This window comes from Podarcis gaigeae, assembly GCF_964106915.1.
Source record: "Podarcis gaigeae genome assembly, chromosome: 12".
Lineage (NCBI taxonomy): Eukaryota > Metazoa > Chordata > Lepidosauria > Squamata > Lacertidae > Podarcis > Podarcis gaigeae.
In genome coordinates, this window is record NC_139688.1 from 33,126,900 (window position 1) to 33,146,368 (window position 19,469).

Here is a 19,469-nt window from a genome sequence, read left to right on the forward strand (position 1 = left end):
GAGGAAGGGAAAGGAGAATGTTAGCTGCTTTGAGACTCCTTAAAGGGAGTGAAAGGCGGGATATCAAATCCAAACTCTTCTTCTTCTTCTGTGTGTGAATACTGAGGAACACACATGCCAGGGACTGCATTGAGTAGGAAGGTCTGGAGGGAGATTCTTTTATATATATATAAAGTTTTATTGAATTTAGTAGATAACAAAACATTCTTATGAATGGTATAACAAAAAATACAAGTAAAAATTACTTCATTCCTTAACAATTCATTTCACCAAACATTCTTACTCAGTTACATAAGACTTCCTATCACACCCGCCCCCAATGTGTGTGCTGATTCTATTTTCCAGTTGTAGTAATAATTATTACATTATACTGTTAGTATAATGTACGGGGTGAGCTCCTGTTGTTCAGTCCCAGCTCCTGCCAACCTAGCAGTTCGAAAGCACGCAGTGGTACCACTCTGGTGGGAATGTAAATGGCGTTTCCATGCGCTGCTTTGGTTTCGCCAGAAGCAGCTCAGTCATGCTGGCCACATGACCCAGAAAAACTGTCTGTGGAAGTGGACAAACTCCAGCTCCCTTGACCTTTAAAGTAAGATGAGCGCCGCAATCCCAGAGTCGTTCGCGACTGGACTTAATTGTCAGGGATCCCTTTACCTTTACCTTTACTGTGAGTATTGTCTTATAATTTCCAACATCTTTTTGTATCCTTCTTATGATATTTTTGGTTACTAATTTATACAGAAATCATTCGAATTCTCCCATAGAAGGGAGATTCTTAGCAAGGTGGGCTCAAATAAACTAATTGACCGTCCTTCTGTGGATCAGGGCTTCTACATTACTAGGTTTTCTGATTGTGGGGAAGCTTCTAAGAGCAGGAAGATTGGAGACGGAACAGAGAACTGCAAGTGACCCCGTTCTGAGTTGCCATCTCTCAAGGCTGTAATTGAACAGAGAGCGTAATGCACTCTCAAAAATAGTAAAGCCCAAGCCATTTTAAAGCTTTCTAGATCAATACCCAGCACCTTGAATTGTGCTAGAAAGGGAAGAGGAAGCCACGAGAGCTGTTAAAGCATCACCTGACAACACCAAGTTTGGCACAGATTGTTCCAGATATTTGCTGCCCTCATTAAGCCTTAACAGCTACCAGTGTTCTCCTGATGTAAAAAATGACAGAGTTTTATGACACCTTAAAGACGTATGAATATATAATGGCATAAGATTTTGTGGATTAGAGGCCACTTCACTAGATGCAAGAAGTGTTATCATCAGCAGATGCAGCTGTAGGGAAAAACATTATAAACTGTGGGGTAAAATCAGTGGCGGAGCTTCATGCTCCAGCACCGGGGGGCGGAGAGCAGGAGGGGGGGCTGGCGCATGTCCCAGAGTGGGACGCGATGGCACCCTGGGGATCGCGCTGCCGGGGGCGGTGCACTCCCCCCGCACTTGTCTTCCTCCGCCAGTGGGTAAAATGCCTGTAAAATGCAAAAGGCATAGTCTGTGAAAATCCAGCCAAAGTTTAATTGTTGTAGAACTGTGCTCTATACATTTCACAGGCATTTGACTCCATCGTTTATAGTCCCTCCCCCGATCCACATGTAACTACCATGTTTAATTGATGTTTGAAATAATCTTTGTGAAATACCTGTACAAAAAAGGAACAAAAAACAAAATCTGTACAGGTTTTGATATCACAGTAATAAAAGCCTGATAGTGCAGGTAAACCCTCTGTAACACACAGACACACACACACACACACACACACACACACACACACACATTTTGTGGCCCCTTCAAGATCAACATAATAATTGTAGCGTATGTTTCCATGGACTAAAATGAGCCATACTGCCTGCTACAAGCATGCAGTCATTGGTTTGTTGTTGTTGTTTAGTCGTTTAGTCATGTCCGACTCTTTGTGACCCCATGGACCATAGCACGCCAGGCACTCCTGCCTTCCACTGCCTCCTGCAGTTTGGTCAAACTCATGTTGGTAGCTTTGAGAACACTGTCCAACCATCTCGTCCTCTGTCATCCCCTTCTCCTTGTGCCCTCAATCTTTCCCAGCATCAGGGTCTTTTCCAGGGGGTCTTCTCTTCTCATGAGTTTTGCTAACTATGGGGAAGGGGCATTTACACAGCAATAGAGCACCTGTTTCTAATGCAAATGCTTCCTGATTGAATTCTTGGCATTGCCAAACAAGACTGGGAATAGCCCCTCTGCGAAGCCCTGGAGAGTTACTGCCAGCCAGTGTAGACATTATTGTGCTAAATGGACCAATGGTCTGACTCAGTGGGAGGCAGTGCCCAGTGTTCCCACTTTGTGAAATGAATGAGGCATTTATCCTTGGTGGATGTATACAGAAGGCTACAGAAGTGTATGGGTGGGGAAGCAAATTTTGTAAACAGTGGGGTCCAGAGTCTGCTAAATGGAAAGGGCAGTCACAGTAGTTTTCTGCGACAACCACCACCACCATTTCTTAGCTGTTTCATGCTATCTCTGCTATAATTGACATACTTTTTTTGCTGCCTTTTATTGTTTTGTTGTTGATGATTTTATTCATCCTATACAGTTGTACCTTGGTTTCTGAACAGAATGCGTTCCGGAAGTCCGTTCAACTTTTGAAACGTTCGGAAGCTGCGGAAGCCATGCCGGACATTTGGCTTCTGGGCAAAGTTCGCAGATCGGAACAGCTACTTCTGGGTTTGCGACATTCAAGTTCCAAGTTGTTCATGAACTAAGCTGTTTGAAAACCAAGGTACGACTGCATTGTATTTTACCCTTTGTTTGTAAGCCTTCCAGGGAATATTGATTAATACTAAAAATGCACATACTTAGGGCAGTATGCCAGTTCTTGTTCACAAAAGCTTATGCCATAACCAGTCTTTAACCAGTCTTTAACGCATCGCATAAGACTCTTTGTAGTTACAATTGCCTTATGGGCATTAATTGATTAGAATCAGTAATGTCCACATAATCTTTTCCTGGTTGGTGTGCTGTACCAAAAAATTGTAAAGACACGTGGACTTAAGGCCCAGCTGCAGATCTCACCGTCTCTCATGCCATAGCAAACATGTTTCCTAAGGTGGAGACTGTAACAGGCTACAAAGTCCAGTCATCATTATCCAGGTAAAAAAGGGTGTTCACCTTGCTTCGCTGGATGCATTCTTCTTTCCTTGCTTCTTCCTTGACTCATAAATGCAACAGCTGCTCATTCTTTAAGAACTGGCAGCCGCTAGCTTAAGATAGGGTGGGGTGATGGAAAAAGATAAGTAGGATGGCACTACATGCAGAAAAAGATGGATCCTCCAAGTTGCTCAGATACATGTTTAGTGAAGTGAACACATTTAAATATAAATCCTCCTTTAGGGGCACTATGTACTTAAACTCCCCCCCCCAAAAAAAATTCTTAAGCACAATCAGCTTGAGTCTTTGGTTTGAGTTGAGCAGTGTCAATGAGTGTGACCCTAAGCTCTCCCTTCCATGCATTCAGTGAATGTGAAAATGGCTTCTGTGCTATAGTGTGGAAGAAACTGAGGTATTCCTTGGGTCTGTGCAACATTTTTGTGTTGTTCTTTACTCCTTATGTTCAGAATCAGAGGTCATCTAAGGACTGCATCGACTTCTTCCTTCCTTTCAATGCAACATTCGCCATTGCAAATGCAAATACTGGCCTGTGCCACAACAGAAAAAGCTCTAGGGAGCGCTTGGACTTCACTGCGGGTTTCTTGGACTTCACTGCGGGTTTCTAGAAACATGCAAGAATGTGTCAAGTCTGCTTCACCCAGACCGGAAATGTCATTGGATGATGTGTACCTAACTTCTAGGGCAAATCCTGCTGGGCTGAGCTATGACACTGCACTAGCCTTGCTGAGTGTCCCATCCCGGAAAACAAACAACCACAGTGCTTTGTTAAGGTATTAAGGCCTAGTCATCACTCCAAGGCTTGACAGAATGTTATTTCTACCTGAGGATTTTTGAGGCTTGGGCCTCATCTGCACCATACATTTAAAGCACCGTTCTACCTTAGTGTCCCCTCCCTGAATAATAGGAACTGTAGTTTAAAGGTGCTGAGAGTTCTTAGAAGACCCCTATTCCCTTCACAGGAGACTGTGAAGAGTGATTGCTGACTCTTAGAAAGGCATAAGTGTGTTTTTAATGCATAGTCTATGTTAGCCTGTACTTCTTTTCAGGATTACTGATCTTTGAAAGTGGCCCCGAGCCCCAGGTCTGTTATGTCAGGCCACTGACCCCAGTACCCAGATCTCTAGGCCAGTTGGCACTGCTGCTGGCTACCCTTTCCCATTCTTGTCAGTCTGGGAATCTGCTGCTTCTGCTGGCACTGATTAGGATGAAGAGTGGGTCTGGCAACGCATACCCTCCAACATTTCTCCAATGAAAATAGGGATGTCCCATTCCTATTGATAATTTTACTATTTATACCCCGCACATCTTACTGGGTTGCCCCAGCCACTCTGGGCAGCTTCCAACATATATAAAAACATAACAAAACATTAAACTTTTTTTTAAAAAAACCTTCCCTATATAGCAGTGGTTCTCAACCTGTGGGTCCCCAGATGATGTTGGACTACAACTCCCATCATCCCTGAGCTCTGGCCTTGCTAGCTGGGGTGATGGGAGTTGTAGTTCAACAACATCTGGGGACCCACAGGTTGAGAAAGGCTGCTATACAGGATTGCCTTCAGATGGCTCGGGGGGTTGCATAACACCATACCCTCCAACATTTCTCCAATGTAAATAGGGACATCCTACGGAAAACTGGGGCATACTGGGATCAGATCAGAAACCAGCTTCTCTAAATCACAAACGTCCCTGGAAAATAGGGACACTTGGAGGGTCTGACAGCTCAGGAAGAAGGAAGGCAGCTTAAAGTGCTGTCTATTCAGCCTGGTTATCCACTGCCACTGCTGACACCTCTTGGGATAGTCAGCCTGGATAAGATGGCAGCAGACCCAGGGTCTTGTCTGGCCTTCTTCCTGTGGAACTCCTTCTGCCAGGTTGACTCTTCATCTTGCTTGGCTGCAGTGGTGGCATGGGGTAGAAAGGGAAGGTCTAAGGGGTTTGTGGAGTATAGTGTGTGTGTGTGTGTGTGTGTGTGTGTGTGTGTGTTTGTTTGTTTGTTTGTTTGTTTGTCTGTTTGTGTGTGTGTGTGTGTGTCTGTTTTACAAGATCTAGGGTGGGGTTTTTTTGCAAGCTGTGAGGGGGTTGGTGAAGTCTGAAGGTGGATGGAGGGTAACCAAGGTGTAGTTGGGATTTTGGTGAGGATTTTTTGGTGAGTGAGTAGGCAGAGTTGGTGAGCAAAGGGATGGGGATGGGGATGACCATGTTGGCAAGGTTTAGCACTACCAGAGCTCCCTGTAAAGAGGGATGGACTGTGAAACCACCTTGGGAATTGTAGCTCTGTGAGGGGAATAAGGGTCTCCTAACAATTCTCAGCGCTCTTAACAGACTACATTTCCCAGGATTCTCTGGGGAAAGTCATGATTGTTTCAAGTGGTATCATTGTGCTTTAAGTGTATGGTGTGCTTATAAAGATAGACACCATCATTTTGTTAGGTATCCTGATCTCTGAGAACAACTTTTACTTCCTTTTCCACATCCACAAGGCAGAAAAACTTATTAAATTAGTGGGAAAAATATATAACCCTGAAAAATGTCATGGACAATGGTGTGGGCATACGAACAAGATCCTGGTGCAAGTTTCCAGGAACTTTGTTGCACTCAGTTCCTGCTTATTGCTTGCTTACAAAACTGATTGGCAGAATTGTACTTATTTCTGTAGCCCGTCTGATGTTTCAACTATGGTGAAATCAATGTTGTATCTTTGCCATCTTTAGTGTGTAGTATTGGAAGCTGGACAAGGGGAGTCAGATAACAACAAGTGCTAAGCATGCTTAGTTCAGCTTGCAAATATTTCATTAAGCGATAGCAAACCAGTTCGTTACTGTTTCAAAGCCCTCTCAGAGCAGGGTGGTTGCTGATTAGTCTGCATATAAGAACTTGGAATAGAAATACTTTGCTGCTCTATTTACCCAGAAACCGCTTTTTTAATATGAAATCAGCAAGGACCAGGGATGCCCCTGAAGAAAAATAACAGAATGCTTCCGCCATGTTGCAGATCACATGAGATTATTCCTCAAGAGTTGCTCTGTGTACTGCTGCTCTGGGATTTGCGAGTTATGGCTGTTTATTGTTGGTTTTACAGTTTTATGCATTTTATTTTATTATTGTAAACCATCCTAGGATCAAGTGATGAAGAGAAGTCCATAAATCTCTCACATGGATGCATTCATGTACAGTAAACCTGCATAGGTAAAGGCAAAGGACCCCTGGATGGTTAAGTCCAGTCAAAGGCAACTATGGGGTTGTGGCACTTATCTCACTTTCAGGCAGAGGGAGCTGGTGTTTCCCCACAGACAGTTTTCCGGGTCATGTGGCCAGCATGAATAAACCACTTCTGATGCAACAGGACACCGTGATGGAAACCAGAGTGCCCGGAAAAGCCATTTACCTTCCCATAGCAGCGGTACCTATTTATCTACTTGCACTGGTATGCTTTCGGACTGCTAGGTTGGCAGGTGCTGGGACAGAGCAACAGGATCTCACATCATCATGGGGATTCGAACTGCCAACCTTCTGATTGGCAAGCCCAATAGGCTCAGTGGTTTAGACCACAGTGCTACCCGCGTCCTTTAAAACCTGCATAGGATGCACATTTAACATACGTTATTTCAAATATACGCAGCTGAAGACTAGCAAAGGGAATAACTGAAGGCGAAAGAAAGCTGGAAGCCCCAAACAAGCCTAGTGCAAAAAGAGCTTTTAAGCTGCAATCCTTTCCTTCTGGGCAAGTCGTGCTTGGTGCACCCTGAAGAAGAGAAGAAGAGAAGAGTTTGGATTTGATATCCCGCTTTATCACTACCCGAAGGAGTCTCAAAGCGGCTAACATTCTCCTTTCCCTTCATCCCCCCACAACAAACACTCTGTGAGGTGAGTGGGGCTGAGAGACTTCAAAGAAGTGTGACTGGCCGAAGGTCACCCAGCAGCTGCATGTGGAGGAGCGGAGACATGAACCCGGTTCACCAGATTATGAGTCTACCACTCTTAACCACTACACCCCACTGGTCAGTGGAGCGGTGGGGGTGCTCTCGTGGGACAATCTGACTTCCAGTTATTTTCTTCCAGTAAGAAGAGCCATAACAAAAATCTGTTTTTTATTTATTTCTTTATACAACCTAGGTGATTCACATGAAATTATGGGGAAATCACCCAAGGCGATCTGCTCAATTAGGCAGCTGGGATAGTTTAGCTGGTAGAGAGCATAAGACTCTTAATCTCTGGGTTGTGAGTTCTAGCCCCACCTTGAGTGAAAGATTCCCGCATTGCAGGGGTTGGAGTTGATGATCCTTGTGGTCCCTCCCAACTCTACAATTCTGTATTGAGATTGAATCCTCACTTGAGCCACTTGTTGTTACGCAACAACATCATGGCCTTCCTGCTAAACTGAATGAGATTTAGAACTGTGCTGCATATTGGCCTGATCCAGATTTGGAGGCCACAAATAGTGTTTTAGAAGACTTGAATTACGTCCCTTGAAGTTGTCTATATTTGCCGTCCTCTAAATGGCAGTATTGAAGGGTGGGGTGTAACATTTGCAAATAAATGAATATTTGTCTGAAAATATTCATCATTTTCACTCTTGGGCACCATCATCTCATTTGGCATGGTATCTGCACTCAATTTTCATAGGCGAAGGAACCGAGAGCATTTCCTCCTGTGCAGGGTGGCTCTGAATACTCATACATTTGGAATCTCTATTGACTGCAGACAATGACCTCGGTTAGGCTGCCGTGTGATAAACAGCAAGTGGCTGAGGTTTCTAAAAGCACCTGTTCTGACTCCATGGATACGCTGCAGCGCGAGAAAGCAGCATTATATGCTGCAACCTGCTGTAATTCCCTCCTGCAAAAAAGCTGAGAGTCTGGATGCGACCTGGACTGACACCTGACTTTTAAACACAGTAGATGAGACAGTGTCCCCAGCTGAACCTGCAGGCAGACACCTGTCTGCCCTTTGAGGTACAGAACAGAAGGGAATGGCTGTGCGGCTCAGCTAGAAGGCTGCTGCTGCTCCTGACCTGAATCGCTAGGAGGCGCTGTGGAGGGCATTGTCAGAGGAGGAATGGGAGGAGCTTAGAGGATAGGTGCTGGAAAACTCCAGGAAATGTCACAGTGCGTTGCAGGTCATTGATTCTGGGACACAAGAGGTTTTCTGATCGTGGGAAAGGACCCTATCACTTTCTTTCTTTTATGTGGTCATAGACGTGAACAAAAGGGCCCAGGGGCTTGAGCAATAGAGACCTGGACCCCGGTGATGATCCAAGTGGGCTAACAGAGAATTTTATCCTTCTTCCTCCCCCATCACCACCAGGAAGTGGCTAGCAGAAAGTGTGATGCTGATCCAGATATTATCTCTCACCATGGAGATGCCAGCACCAGCACAAGCCCAGTCCACCTGAAGATTTGCTCAATGGCTCACCCATTCTCAGGACTTCAGCCGCTTCTCGTGCTAAAGGTGTGCCTGCCCCACTCTTCAAAAGGAAGGTGCAGGGAGTGTGTGTTGCTTGCTGGATCAACATCTTAGCTTATGCTTATCCATGCATTTAACCTCTCACATAGCTGCGCATTCTTGTAACCTGGGATATGCTTTATGTACTGATCTAATCTGAAAATTAAAGACTTGGGCAGAACTGGTGCTGTAAGCTCAAGTTCTTCATCCATCAAAGAGAGCCAGGACTATTACCCGCGCCCCACACACACCCAGCATCCACAACCTATGACAACTGTCCAATGGTAGGGCCAGCCTTATGCATTAGTGGGTTAAATTGTGGATCTGCAAGTTGAGCAACTGACCATATTCTTCCTCAGAGTCTCCATATTCTTCATCTGTTGCTCATGGAGATTTAGAAAGCATTTATTGTGCGCCTTGATGGTGCCTTGCTCTTTTTCCAAGCAGTACCAGAAGAGATAAAAAAACTTTTAAAAAGGCAACATCAAGAATGGTCTGGCAATGTAGGTTAAAACTGCAGTAAGACTGGTTTGACAAATGAGCTCAAGATCTCAGAGGGCGAGGTGTTGTGCATTCTTAAGCACACTCAATTTGCAATTTAATTCTAAAAATGAAAGTTGACAGGACTAAGCTAATCAAATCTAACCATTTTCACAGGTCGTTCCCCCCACCCTCAGGGCATGACAAGCCACTGACTTAAATTCAGCTTAAAATTCAACAGTTTGAAACCACAACAATTAGATAAACAGATTTTTGGAAAGGACTGTAGCTCCGTGTGGAGCATCTGCTGTGCTTCCAGAAGGTTCTGGGTTTAATTCCCGGCATCTCCAGGTATTCCTGGGAGTCCTGTCTGAAACCTTGGAGAGCTGCTGCCAGCCCGTGTAGGCAGTATTGAGCTCAATGGGCAAATGATTTGAGGGCATGGTTTAAGGCACATTCCTATGTTCCTCCAAATGTGCTACTGCTCTTTGCTGCCAATACAGGAATGCAAAATTATTGAGGGAAATTGCCATAGCGTATGTTTGCAGCCAGTCTGGGCATCTAGGGCGCCACCACTCCATACCCTTCCTCAAATGACCGCCAGAGGGAGGAAGGAAAACCACTTGGACCTCTGCCTAGAAAGCACAGTGTCAGGGACTGGGGAGAGGAGCAATGGTGGAGACCCGCATCCCCACCCTGACCCTTCCAGAGAAGAGGAAGGCAGTTCAAAATTGCAACAGGGGTTTGAGGGAGGTCACAGCTCAGAGGAAGATGAGGGGGAAAGCTGGGAAATAATGGGAGAGGAGGAGGAGGAAGAAGAAGCAACAGGAGGGCAACAGCTGACGGAAACAGTGTCGCTAGAAAGCATTCCAGATTCCTCCCTCTCCCAGAACCCGGCGAGCGTTGAAAGTAGGAGAGCAAAGTGCTCAGAAGCAAAGGGCCCTCAGTGCCACCCATATGGGAGAAGGTGATGAATGAAGAAGTGGGAGAAAAGGGGGTGAAGCGCCACTTGGGGCAACATCATTATTCCAAGAGGCTGCATTCCCAAGCCTCTCTCTGTAAACGTTGAATAAAAAGCAGACGGTAAGAACTTTTCCTTGTCTCATCCTGCTGTGGGGGTTGGTTCCTGTGCTGCCTGACACACACAAAAAGTAGAAAACTTATTGCACCAGAGCTTTATAGGCACAGGAAAAGCGAAGTGTGGTTCACATTCCCCCAGCACAACCCTGCAAACCATGGATTGTACTTAAGTGGCATCTTGCATAAACAGGATGGCTTCCTTTATGCAATGAGACTCCCCCCCTCTCGTCCCCATGTTCTGGGTCCCCCCCCCCCCATCCTTTGGAGCAGGCTTGGCTTCTTCATTGAGTTATAAGGGGGCCGTTACTTGTCTCAAGGACTTTTGTAGCATGCAATTGCCCCCAGTTTGCACCTATGTGAATTCTTTATTTTGCAATGGTGATGATAATGCCTTTGTATTTTCATGCTTTGGTAGAGCATGCTGTGAGGTCATTTATGCACTCAGCCCGCTTGCTGATTCATTCTTAGAGGAGCACACATCCTGGAGATTTCCTTTTGTTGAATTAGCTTTATGCACACTAGTCCCCGGATTTTCACCTCCAAAATGAAATTGACTAGGGCCGATGCATTTATAAATAAAATAAAATAAGTGCCAGTAAAACAATAAACTTCCCCCCAAAAAAACCCACAGCCCACATATCAATAAAATACTAAAAAAAGGGGGGCACAACACAAACTACACCTTAAGAAAAGAAAAGCAGCCTTGAGTTAGGGAAAGGAAACACAAACAGCAGTTACAGTCAAGCCTTGCTGGAAAAGAAAGGAGTTTAATTAGCCATTATATTGGATTTACCTAGAAGAGGCGTGAGAAATGAAGCCCCTAGAACAGTGTTTCCCAACCTTGTGCCTCCAGATGTTTTTGGCCTACAACTCCCATCATCCCTGACCACTGGTCTTGCTAGCTAGGGATGATGGGAGTTGTAGGCCAAAAACATCTGGAGGCACAAGGTTGGGAAACACTGCCCTAGAACATACCATTCTCAGACCAAGAGAAGATTGGTTCTCATTCTTCATTCTAATAGGAAGCACTGTAAGGCTGCCATTTACTCCACTTCCCTGGTGTTTCCAGTTAATTTCCGCCTTATATTTGAGCTTTCACACACTGCAAAAGTCTCTTCCGGAAATCTAATCTACATTTTGATTTTGTTCTGTGAACCACCCTGAGACCTCCGGGTATAGGGTGGTAAAGGTAAAGGTAAAGGGACCCCTGACCATTAGGTCCAGTCGTGGCTGACTCTGGGGTTGTGGCGCTCATCTCACTTTATTGGCTGAGGGAGCCGGCGTACAGCTTCCGGGTCACGTGCCCAGCATGACTAAGCCACTTCTGGCGAACCAGAACCAGAGCAGTCCCTATTTATCTACTTGCACTTTGACGTGCTTTCGAACTGCTAGGTTGGCAGGAGCAGGGACCGAGCAACGGGAGCTCACCCCGTCATGGGGATTCGAACCGCTGACCTTCTGATCGGCAAGTCCTAAGCTCTGTGGTTTAACCCACAGTGCCACCCGCATCCCTGTATAGGGTGGTACATAAATAATAATAATAACAACCACCACCACCACCAAATAAATCACAAGTTAGAGCTCACTCTGGAGTTATCTTCTTGAAGAAGAAAAAATCCGCTTCCAAGTCTGGAATACGTTTGCAAGCCTGGACGTTTTGCATAAGGTCGAGGAGATTCAGAGTCCCTTTACAGACCTACGGTATATTGCTGTCAAGTGGAGCAGCAGAACCTGGCTGGAGCCTCTCACCAGTCTGCTGACCCTGTCGGCCACCTCTCTTTGTGTCCCCATCTCCCCTCCTGCCTTGCTTGCCTTACTGCTGAGGATGGACAAAGAGCTTTTCAGTCCATCTATGCTTCTCACTACCACCAGAAGCAAGGGCATCACTCACCAGGCTTCCCGTCTGTACTCACCTGCAGGGTCTGGGTGAGGCTCCACTTGTAGTTTTCCTAAAAGAAAGCCACTTGTTTTAAGCTGGTAGTGTACTGGGCCTCAAAGTTTTAAAATGCAGTAAAATACAGATTTCCCCATTCCTAAACAGGCTTATGAACCTACCGTTGCAATACTTAGGAAGGCCACTTATGTATCTCCAAAAAAAGAGAAGAGGATTTACATAAATCTGGTATGTGAAAATTTGGAAATAATTACTGTGATTTAAATAGAAATGCAATGCATCTCACCATATTAGGGACCAAGAGACTTGTGTGCTTACTGGGTGGTAAGGGTTGACGGACAGCTTCAAGGCCTCTGCTCTCCTTTCTTTCAACCAATCACAGACAGCCCTCTCAAACAGAGGACTGTCCTCTATAATGTAGGACATATGCCCCCTTGCAAATAGTCCTATGGCAGGATTCAAACAGCTGTACAACTGGCTGGGCTGGCTCAAAGGGAATGTGGGCTTGTGTTTCTTGAAAATGAACTCTCCATGCTGTTGGCAAACCTCTTTTGAAGGAAATTTACCGAAGCAGTTTGCAATATGTGACTCTGTGGGTGTGCATGTGTCTCTGATCTGCAAAATAATAATAATAATAATTATTATTATTATTATTATCATCATCATCATTACAGATCCCATTGGGCATTTCCAAATGCTCAGGGGCAAACATAACTGTCAGGGGCTCAGGAGCAGAGGCACAGGAGGGGGAGGAAATGGAGAGCGAGGGAGAGGAATCCGAGGGGAGCGTAGGAGAAGATGACAGTGGATCGGAAGATTCACAGAAGGGGGCGCCGGTGGCCAGGGCAAGGGGGGTCCCAAGGGGGACACTCCAGAAACAAGGGGCCAGCGGGGACTCCCAGAGCAGCAGTTGGAGATCAGGACCAGCTTCCCCACCAGAGCATAGTGGGGGGGAAGAGTCCCAAGTATCGGGGCCAGTGCATTCCCCACCAGGGAGAGAAGACGAGGCAGAGCTGACCACGCCTCCATCGGAGAGTCGGACAACGGAGGGGAGGTCAGATCCGGCCAGTATCCCGGAAGAGGGAAGCAGTGACAGAAGTAGTGTAACGGTTAGGAGAAAGGTCACTGGGTTGGCGCGAGAGGCAAGTTCAAATGTACAGGAGCGCGGGACAGCAGAGAATGAGGATTGGGAACCGGGTCCTAAAGCCCGCCGGAGGGAGGGGGAGGAGCTAAGCGACTCAGCGTCGGAAGAGTCCAGAAAGGGCAATGCCCCAGCGGGCAGGAGGACCCAGAGGAGGAGAGAGCAGCGGAAAAGGTGGAGCAGGGCTAGGATCTTAAACTGGTGTCAAAGGGGAGGAGACTCAGACGGGACTTCGCCGATCTAGGGTTTAAGACGTAGGGCTGCGCGCTGCGGCTTTGAAATGGAAACTGAACTTCAATAAAGACTTTTGTACATTACGACAGCCTAGCGTTGGTCCTCTGTGAGCTGGGACCTAGAGGCAGCTCTGACAATAACATAACTCTTTGAGCCCTGACCTATAAATAGATAAACATAGCATGATATCTAAAGTGGAATTACCTGGGAATTACAGATATTTATGTAATCATGTGGGATAGAAATTTCATCTCCCCCTGAACCTCCTTGGAGAAAAGCAACTTTCAGAATCCCTAAGTCACCTGCTGTAATAACAATTGTCTCAGGCTAAAGTCCTATTTACACGGGGGTGGGGGGCAACCCAACTACCCCCACCAAGTAAACAGAGCTAGGATTGGGCTTGAAGGATTTTAAATAGAGATGGCGTACACACCATACAGTTAAAGCCCTCATCTCAAGAATCCTGGGAACTTAAGAGTGCTAGGAATTGTAGCTCTCTGAGGAGTAAACTAGATTCCTCAGGCTTCTTGGGGAGAGGGGAGAGGGGAGAAATGTGCTTTAATTGTATTGTATGTAGGCAGTCAGAGTTAGAGTTCAGGATTTATGTCTGAAGGAACACAGCGACTTGCTACAACCAAATAAAGGAGAGCTGTGTTTCTGGATCTGACTGGTCCTCAGGTTAAGACACATCAGCATTTGGAATTTTCCTCTTCACAGGCTCTTTTTAGCAGCTTACAAGGAGGTGTAACACGTAAAACAATGAAACGTAAATCAGCCCCAGAGCTCATTCATCCAGTTCATGCTTTTTCTGTCACCTAAATGCTGAGGTGTTCCAAAGCCTTTGGTCTCCATGGCAAACATTTTCTCCCTCTTTTGTTACAGCCAACAGCAAATATTTGTACAGAGTGAAATGTTCAGCCCCATATATTTATGGACCTGCCATCTGCTGAGGGGAGCCACCACCCACCTGGTAGGAGACGGATACAGGCTAAGGACCTGTTCCGTCAGTTTTCGACTCTCTGCATCCCTGTCCGTGTGCAGTTCTGAAGCTGGAGGAGTTTGTTTGCTTCCTGTTCAGATTACAGGCTGCCGATAAGAGGAGGAAAGAATGTGGTGCGCGCAAATTTGCTTGGGAATCGTATCAAGCCTTATCCCACACCCCGTTCTGCACACATCATTTTCAGTCTGAAACAAGTTCTTAGCTGTGTCGTGGAAGGAAAACTCGGCACAGTGGAGGGGCATGTCCTTTTGTAGGCATTTACAACAGCTCTCTGCAGGAGTTACAGAGAAAGTGTAAAGGAAGCATGTGGTGGGTGGAACAGGGACTAGCGTGCAAACTCTGCCCTCCCCGCCCCCATTGCCATTCCTATTACCTTACAACTCATAGAAGGAACCTGTCTACTGAAGCAGGCAGCCTATTGTACTGCTGGAGACTCCACGTGCATTTTTAGAATGCACAGAAAAAGAGTCTTTAGGACTATGTGTTTCCTTTAGGTCACAACTGCACTGCACATTAACAGCACTCTTATACTATTTCAACAGTCATGGAGAATCCTGGGAACTGTAGTTTGTTGAGGGTGCTATGCATGCTGTAAGCATGCCCAGCTGATTGTTGGATGGGCGAATGGGAAACCAGGAGGAAGGGAAAATGAAAGAGAGGCTCTTGAAAGAGGACATGGGTGGTTGGCTGGAACTCTGAATAGGGCAGCTGAACTGGTAGAGCAGGAGATTCTTAATCTCAAGGTTGTGGGTTTGAGCACCACATCGGGCAAAAAATTCCTGGATTGGACTAGATGATCATCGTGGTCTCTTCCAACTCTACAGTTCTGTGGTTCTATGATTAGGAATGTTCAACGTTGCTGCATTTTGTTGCAACAAGTCCCCCTGTTACCTCCATTCCTAATATTCAGGGCGCGAGCCAAAACAGCACCATCAAGAAAACACTGGCAGTATTAAGATAAATTCAACAATGTAAACAAGTTTTGATGGATGCAATACTGGAATACTGAATGGTATAGTTTTTGTAAAATATGCAGGGATTTATGATATGTAAAATGAACCATGGAAAGAGAAGAAGGGAAGTCATTGATATCTTAAGGATGTAAAATGCGCATTTTAAACAGTAAAACAGAAAACTTAATAAAATTATACGCAAAATAGCACCATCAATGTTTAACAGGCATGGAAGAAGTTTCGCAAAAGTACAAAAACACTTTAGAAAAAAATATAATTGGAAGAGATGTGTGCCCCCCCCTCAATAAAACAGGCCAATGAGTGGCTGTGGGATCCTGACTACTGGTTATGGGGCAGAGCAGAACGGAGGCACAGAAGAGAACAAGAGGATTCCATAGTCAACCCACCTTTTGTTCCAAGCTTCAGTTGATAATTCTAATTCTTATTCTACAGAAATTCCACAAGAGGGTAGAAGTGCCATCAAGTCAGTCTACAAGGGACAAACTTTAAATGTGATCAAAGAACAATAGGAACTCTCTTCCCACATCATAGGACAAAGGGGCAGTGGGTGCAATGAGCCAAAGTGATGAGTGATTGAGACGGCTGCTCTGTGTGGATGCAGTTTGAAAAAGAAGAAAAACATTGATTTGTTGCATCTATTCTAGGAAGATGAGAATCTCCAAAGAAACGCACTGCTGCTTAAGCACCCTCTGAGTAGGTGCCCTGCCTGTCTTGTTTACGTCTCAGGAGATGTTGCCTTTCCCCATTATATCACAATGACCTGTGCTGTTGACATGTCTGCTTCTTTCCTTACTCTTGTTTCTCTGGCTCCCGCTGTCTGCTTCAGAATGCAGAATTGAGAAGACTCCTTCATAAGAGCCCCATCGTCTGTTTTAGATGGATGCAGTCACTGTTGGTGCTTGAGGCTGAACGGAGAGGTTTAGAATGGCCACTTGGTCACAGAACAACTAGGTGGTGGTGCGGAAGCGGAGAAAAGGATTTAGATGTTACTGAATAAGAGTAGATGGAAGGGCTTCCGAGTGGGAATGTGGTTTAACAAGTAGAATAGTTGTGCTTAAAAGGTCTGGAGCAGAGAAGTTGTTTCTTTCCCAGTGATTTCTGCTTGGAGAAACCTCCATGTGAGTACAGTGCCCACCTGTGGCACTGATGGGGACTGCACATCCTCTGTGCCAGTGTTTCTCAAACAGCCTTGGGTCACTTTCAGGTGGGTCACAGCCTGCCCAGTGCCCCCTCCCTTGCCTGCCACACCCCCAAGCTTTGCAGTTTCAGATTTGATGAAGGGTGCTTTGAACTATAGTTGGAAACAAGAGGCAGAAATTATTAAACAAACCAACAACACCGAAGAGAGGTCTGAAGGATTCGTTAGCAGTTTATTATTTTATTTGGGGGGGGGGGGTTCCATAGAAAATTCAAATAATTTGGAGTAATTTGTGCAGATAACACAACCAATTCCTTTGCAGAACAACTAAGGTTGTGCTCTTAAGCCACCTATTAAGAAGTCAACCCCACTGAAATCAGTGGAAATGATTTCTGAATAAACTTTCCTAGGACTGCGTTGTATGAAATTGATCTTCCGCTCATTCACACTATCTTAGCAAATGCAGATTGCAATGAAATCTTCAAGATAACTCTGCACAAAAGCCTATTTCTACACAGCATTATAAAGACTGGGAGCTAACTACTGTAAATTAATGGACATACGAAATGCAGCAGTAGATTCTCATCTAGGTAACCAGGAATACGAGAAGCATCACTGGAAAAGAGAAATACCTTTTCATCTCCAGCACGCCTATGCTAGAAGCAGCTCCTAGCTATTTAGATTGCAGAACCTGCACTGGTTTGCACTAGTTTCTAATAATCCAGCATGGACTGATGCTCATCTGTGCATCTTGTATGGTTGGGATGCACTAAAACAGAGCATTTTGCACCCTAGGTTGAAAACTATGGGAGCTTCCAGTGTATAGTTATACATTTATGCTAATATGTTTGCATGGGCATTGTATGAAATTGCCAGCTAGTGGCTTTCAGGATGGGTGAATCTGTCAATTTCCATTTCTCTGATCTTCTGTAATCTTAAATTCAGTTCTCCACATTTCCATGTATATAAAATTCACCAGCATTTTCATGCTAATTGATCCAAACAGATGCATTCTTGTGCATAATTTCCCCTACTATACACATTTCTGCAAAGCAGTTTCCCCCATCCTAACATACTTTGTATCTTATTTTCACAAATATAAGCATTGCTATGTATGCTTTCCTCCAACTGCAGATTCTCAAACTGTGGAATGAGACTCTGTGGGAGGGGAGTATTGTGATATGAAGTTACAGGAAGGGAAGGATCCTGAGGTAAAACTGTGCCTTCATTCTCACTAACTGAGGTTTGATACTGCATCCATGGCCACAACTGCTCCATACTTTCAAAGCATCTTGATGCCCCTTTGAACAGTCATGGCTTCCCCCAAAGAATCCTGGGAACTGTAGTTGATTAAATTTGCTGGGTGTTGTTAGGAGGCCACCTATCCCCCTCAGAGAGCTAAGATTCCTAGAATTCTGCGGAAAGGGGGATAGACTGTTAAGCCACTCTGAGAACTATAGCTTTGTAGGGGGAATAGCAACTCTCAGCACCCTTAACAGACTACATTTCCCAGGATTCTTTGGGAGAAGCCATGACTATTTAAAGTGGCATGATACTGAAGACTACTACTACTACTACTACCACCCTTGGAAGAGGCAAGATAGGCCTGGAATGGGATAGCGGCAGGTTGGGAATAAAATTCCAGAGAGCGAAAAGAGAGATGGGTCATATAGACACTTCTTGATTCACATTGCCTCCCTGGGGTGCGATGATCTCACCGCTGCGCTTATAGTTCAGTCTGAACAAGACGCAATGCTTTCTTCATGTTCTCTATTACTGAAAAAAAGGAGAGAAAAAGATAGTGACGTGAATGATGATCACGGTTAAAAATAGAGAAAAGGAACTACCAAAAATCCTGCTGTTTTCCCCACCCCACTGACCTTTGGAAGCAACAGCTGGGATCTTCTTGCACATGGAGAGCAAAACAAAAGAGCCCAGAAATGCTTTGAGCTCCATCCAGTCAAGTGCAGGTGCAGGTGCAGTACAGCCACATACCAATTAATCTCCGCCTGGGCCCAACAGACCTCTGTTTGTTCTCCCTGTTCCCAGAAGGGGCCAGTGCGGGGAAGGGGAGAAATGTGCTTGGCTCCCCATATCCGGATCTTGTCTGAACCACAACCATAAAAGGGTGGCGCGACCTTTTCACAATCGTCAGGAACTTTCCTTGGAAGGCGCTTTAGCAACTGTGTGGCTCCGGGAGGCCATGTCTGTAGCTGTGGGAAGTGGCAGCGGCCAAGGTGCAGGGGGAGGGATTGAGTGGGTGGAGGGGACAAGCGACGGAGGCAGAGGGGATGGTGGAGGCATGGTGCATACAGGCGCCTATTTTTCTTGAAAAAACCCTCTCTCTCTGATCGGAAGGTCAGGGCTTTGAATCCGCTTGATGGGGTGAGCTCCTGTTGCTCTGTCCCAGCTTCTGCCAACCTAGCAGTTCAAATATATATACAGTGGAACCTCTACTTACGGACATAATCAGTTCCGGAGGTCCATCCGTAAGTTGATCTGGGTCGCTGGTAGAAGCGCCATTGTGCGCAGGTGCATTCAGTGGCGGCACGCTTCTGAGCATGTGCAGACAGTGTCAGCCTCTTCTGCACGTGCGCAAATGGCAGAAGCCGCTTCTGCACATGTGCGAATCGCTGCAAACCCAGCATTTACTTCCAGTTTTGCCGTGGTCGCAGCTTGATCGGGCCCAAGTAGAGGCGGTCATAAGTAGAGGTTCTACTGTATATATATGCCACCAGCACAAGGATAGCAGTGCACTGCTCCCCTGGCCAATGTCCATATGCTCAGCACATCTGAAACGGCAACCTGTGCGTGTAAGTATATGAAAGCTCCCCTTTGAATGCTGCACATGCAGACATCAGGGGATGGGGCCAGTAAAGCATACAGACATTAGTGCTGTGCTGTCAGCTGTCCTCAAAATTCTAGAATTTCTTGCTTTAATG

General features: G+C 45.7%; 1 protein-coding gene across 3 annotated transcripts in view; it reads right to left on the reverse strand.

Annotated features, from left to right (window-relative positions):
- Nucleotides 1–16,758: 16,758 nt before the first annotated feature.
- The window catches only part of AGR3 (anterior gradient 3, protein disulphide isomerase family member), a 44,379-nt gene continuing 41,668 nt past the window's right edge, over nt 16,759–19,469 (reverse strand). For all 3 annotated transcript variants that reach the window (XM_083705433.1, XM_083705434.1, XM_083705435.1), the window contains one exon: nt 16,759–18,303. In XM_083705433.1, coding sequence (XP_083561559.1) covers nt 18,254–18,303 — 50 coding nt within the window. In that variant the 3' untranslated portion in view covers nt 16,759–18,253. The remainder of the gene's footprint in view (nt 18,304–19,469) is intronic.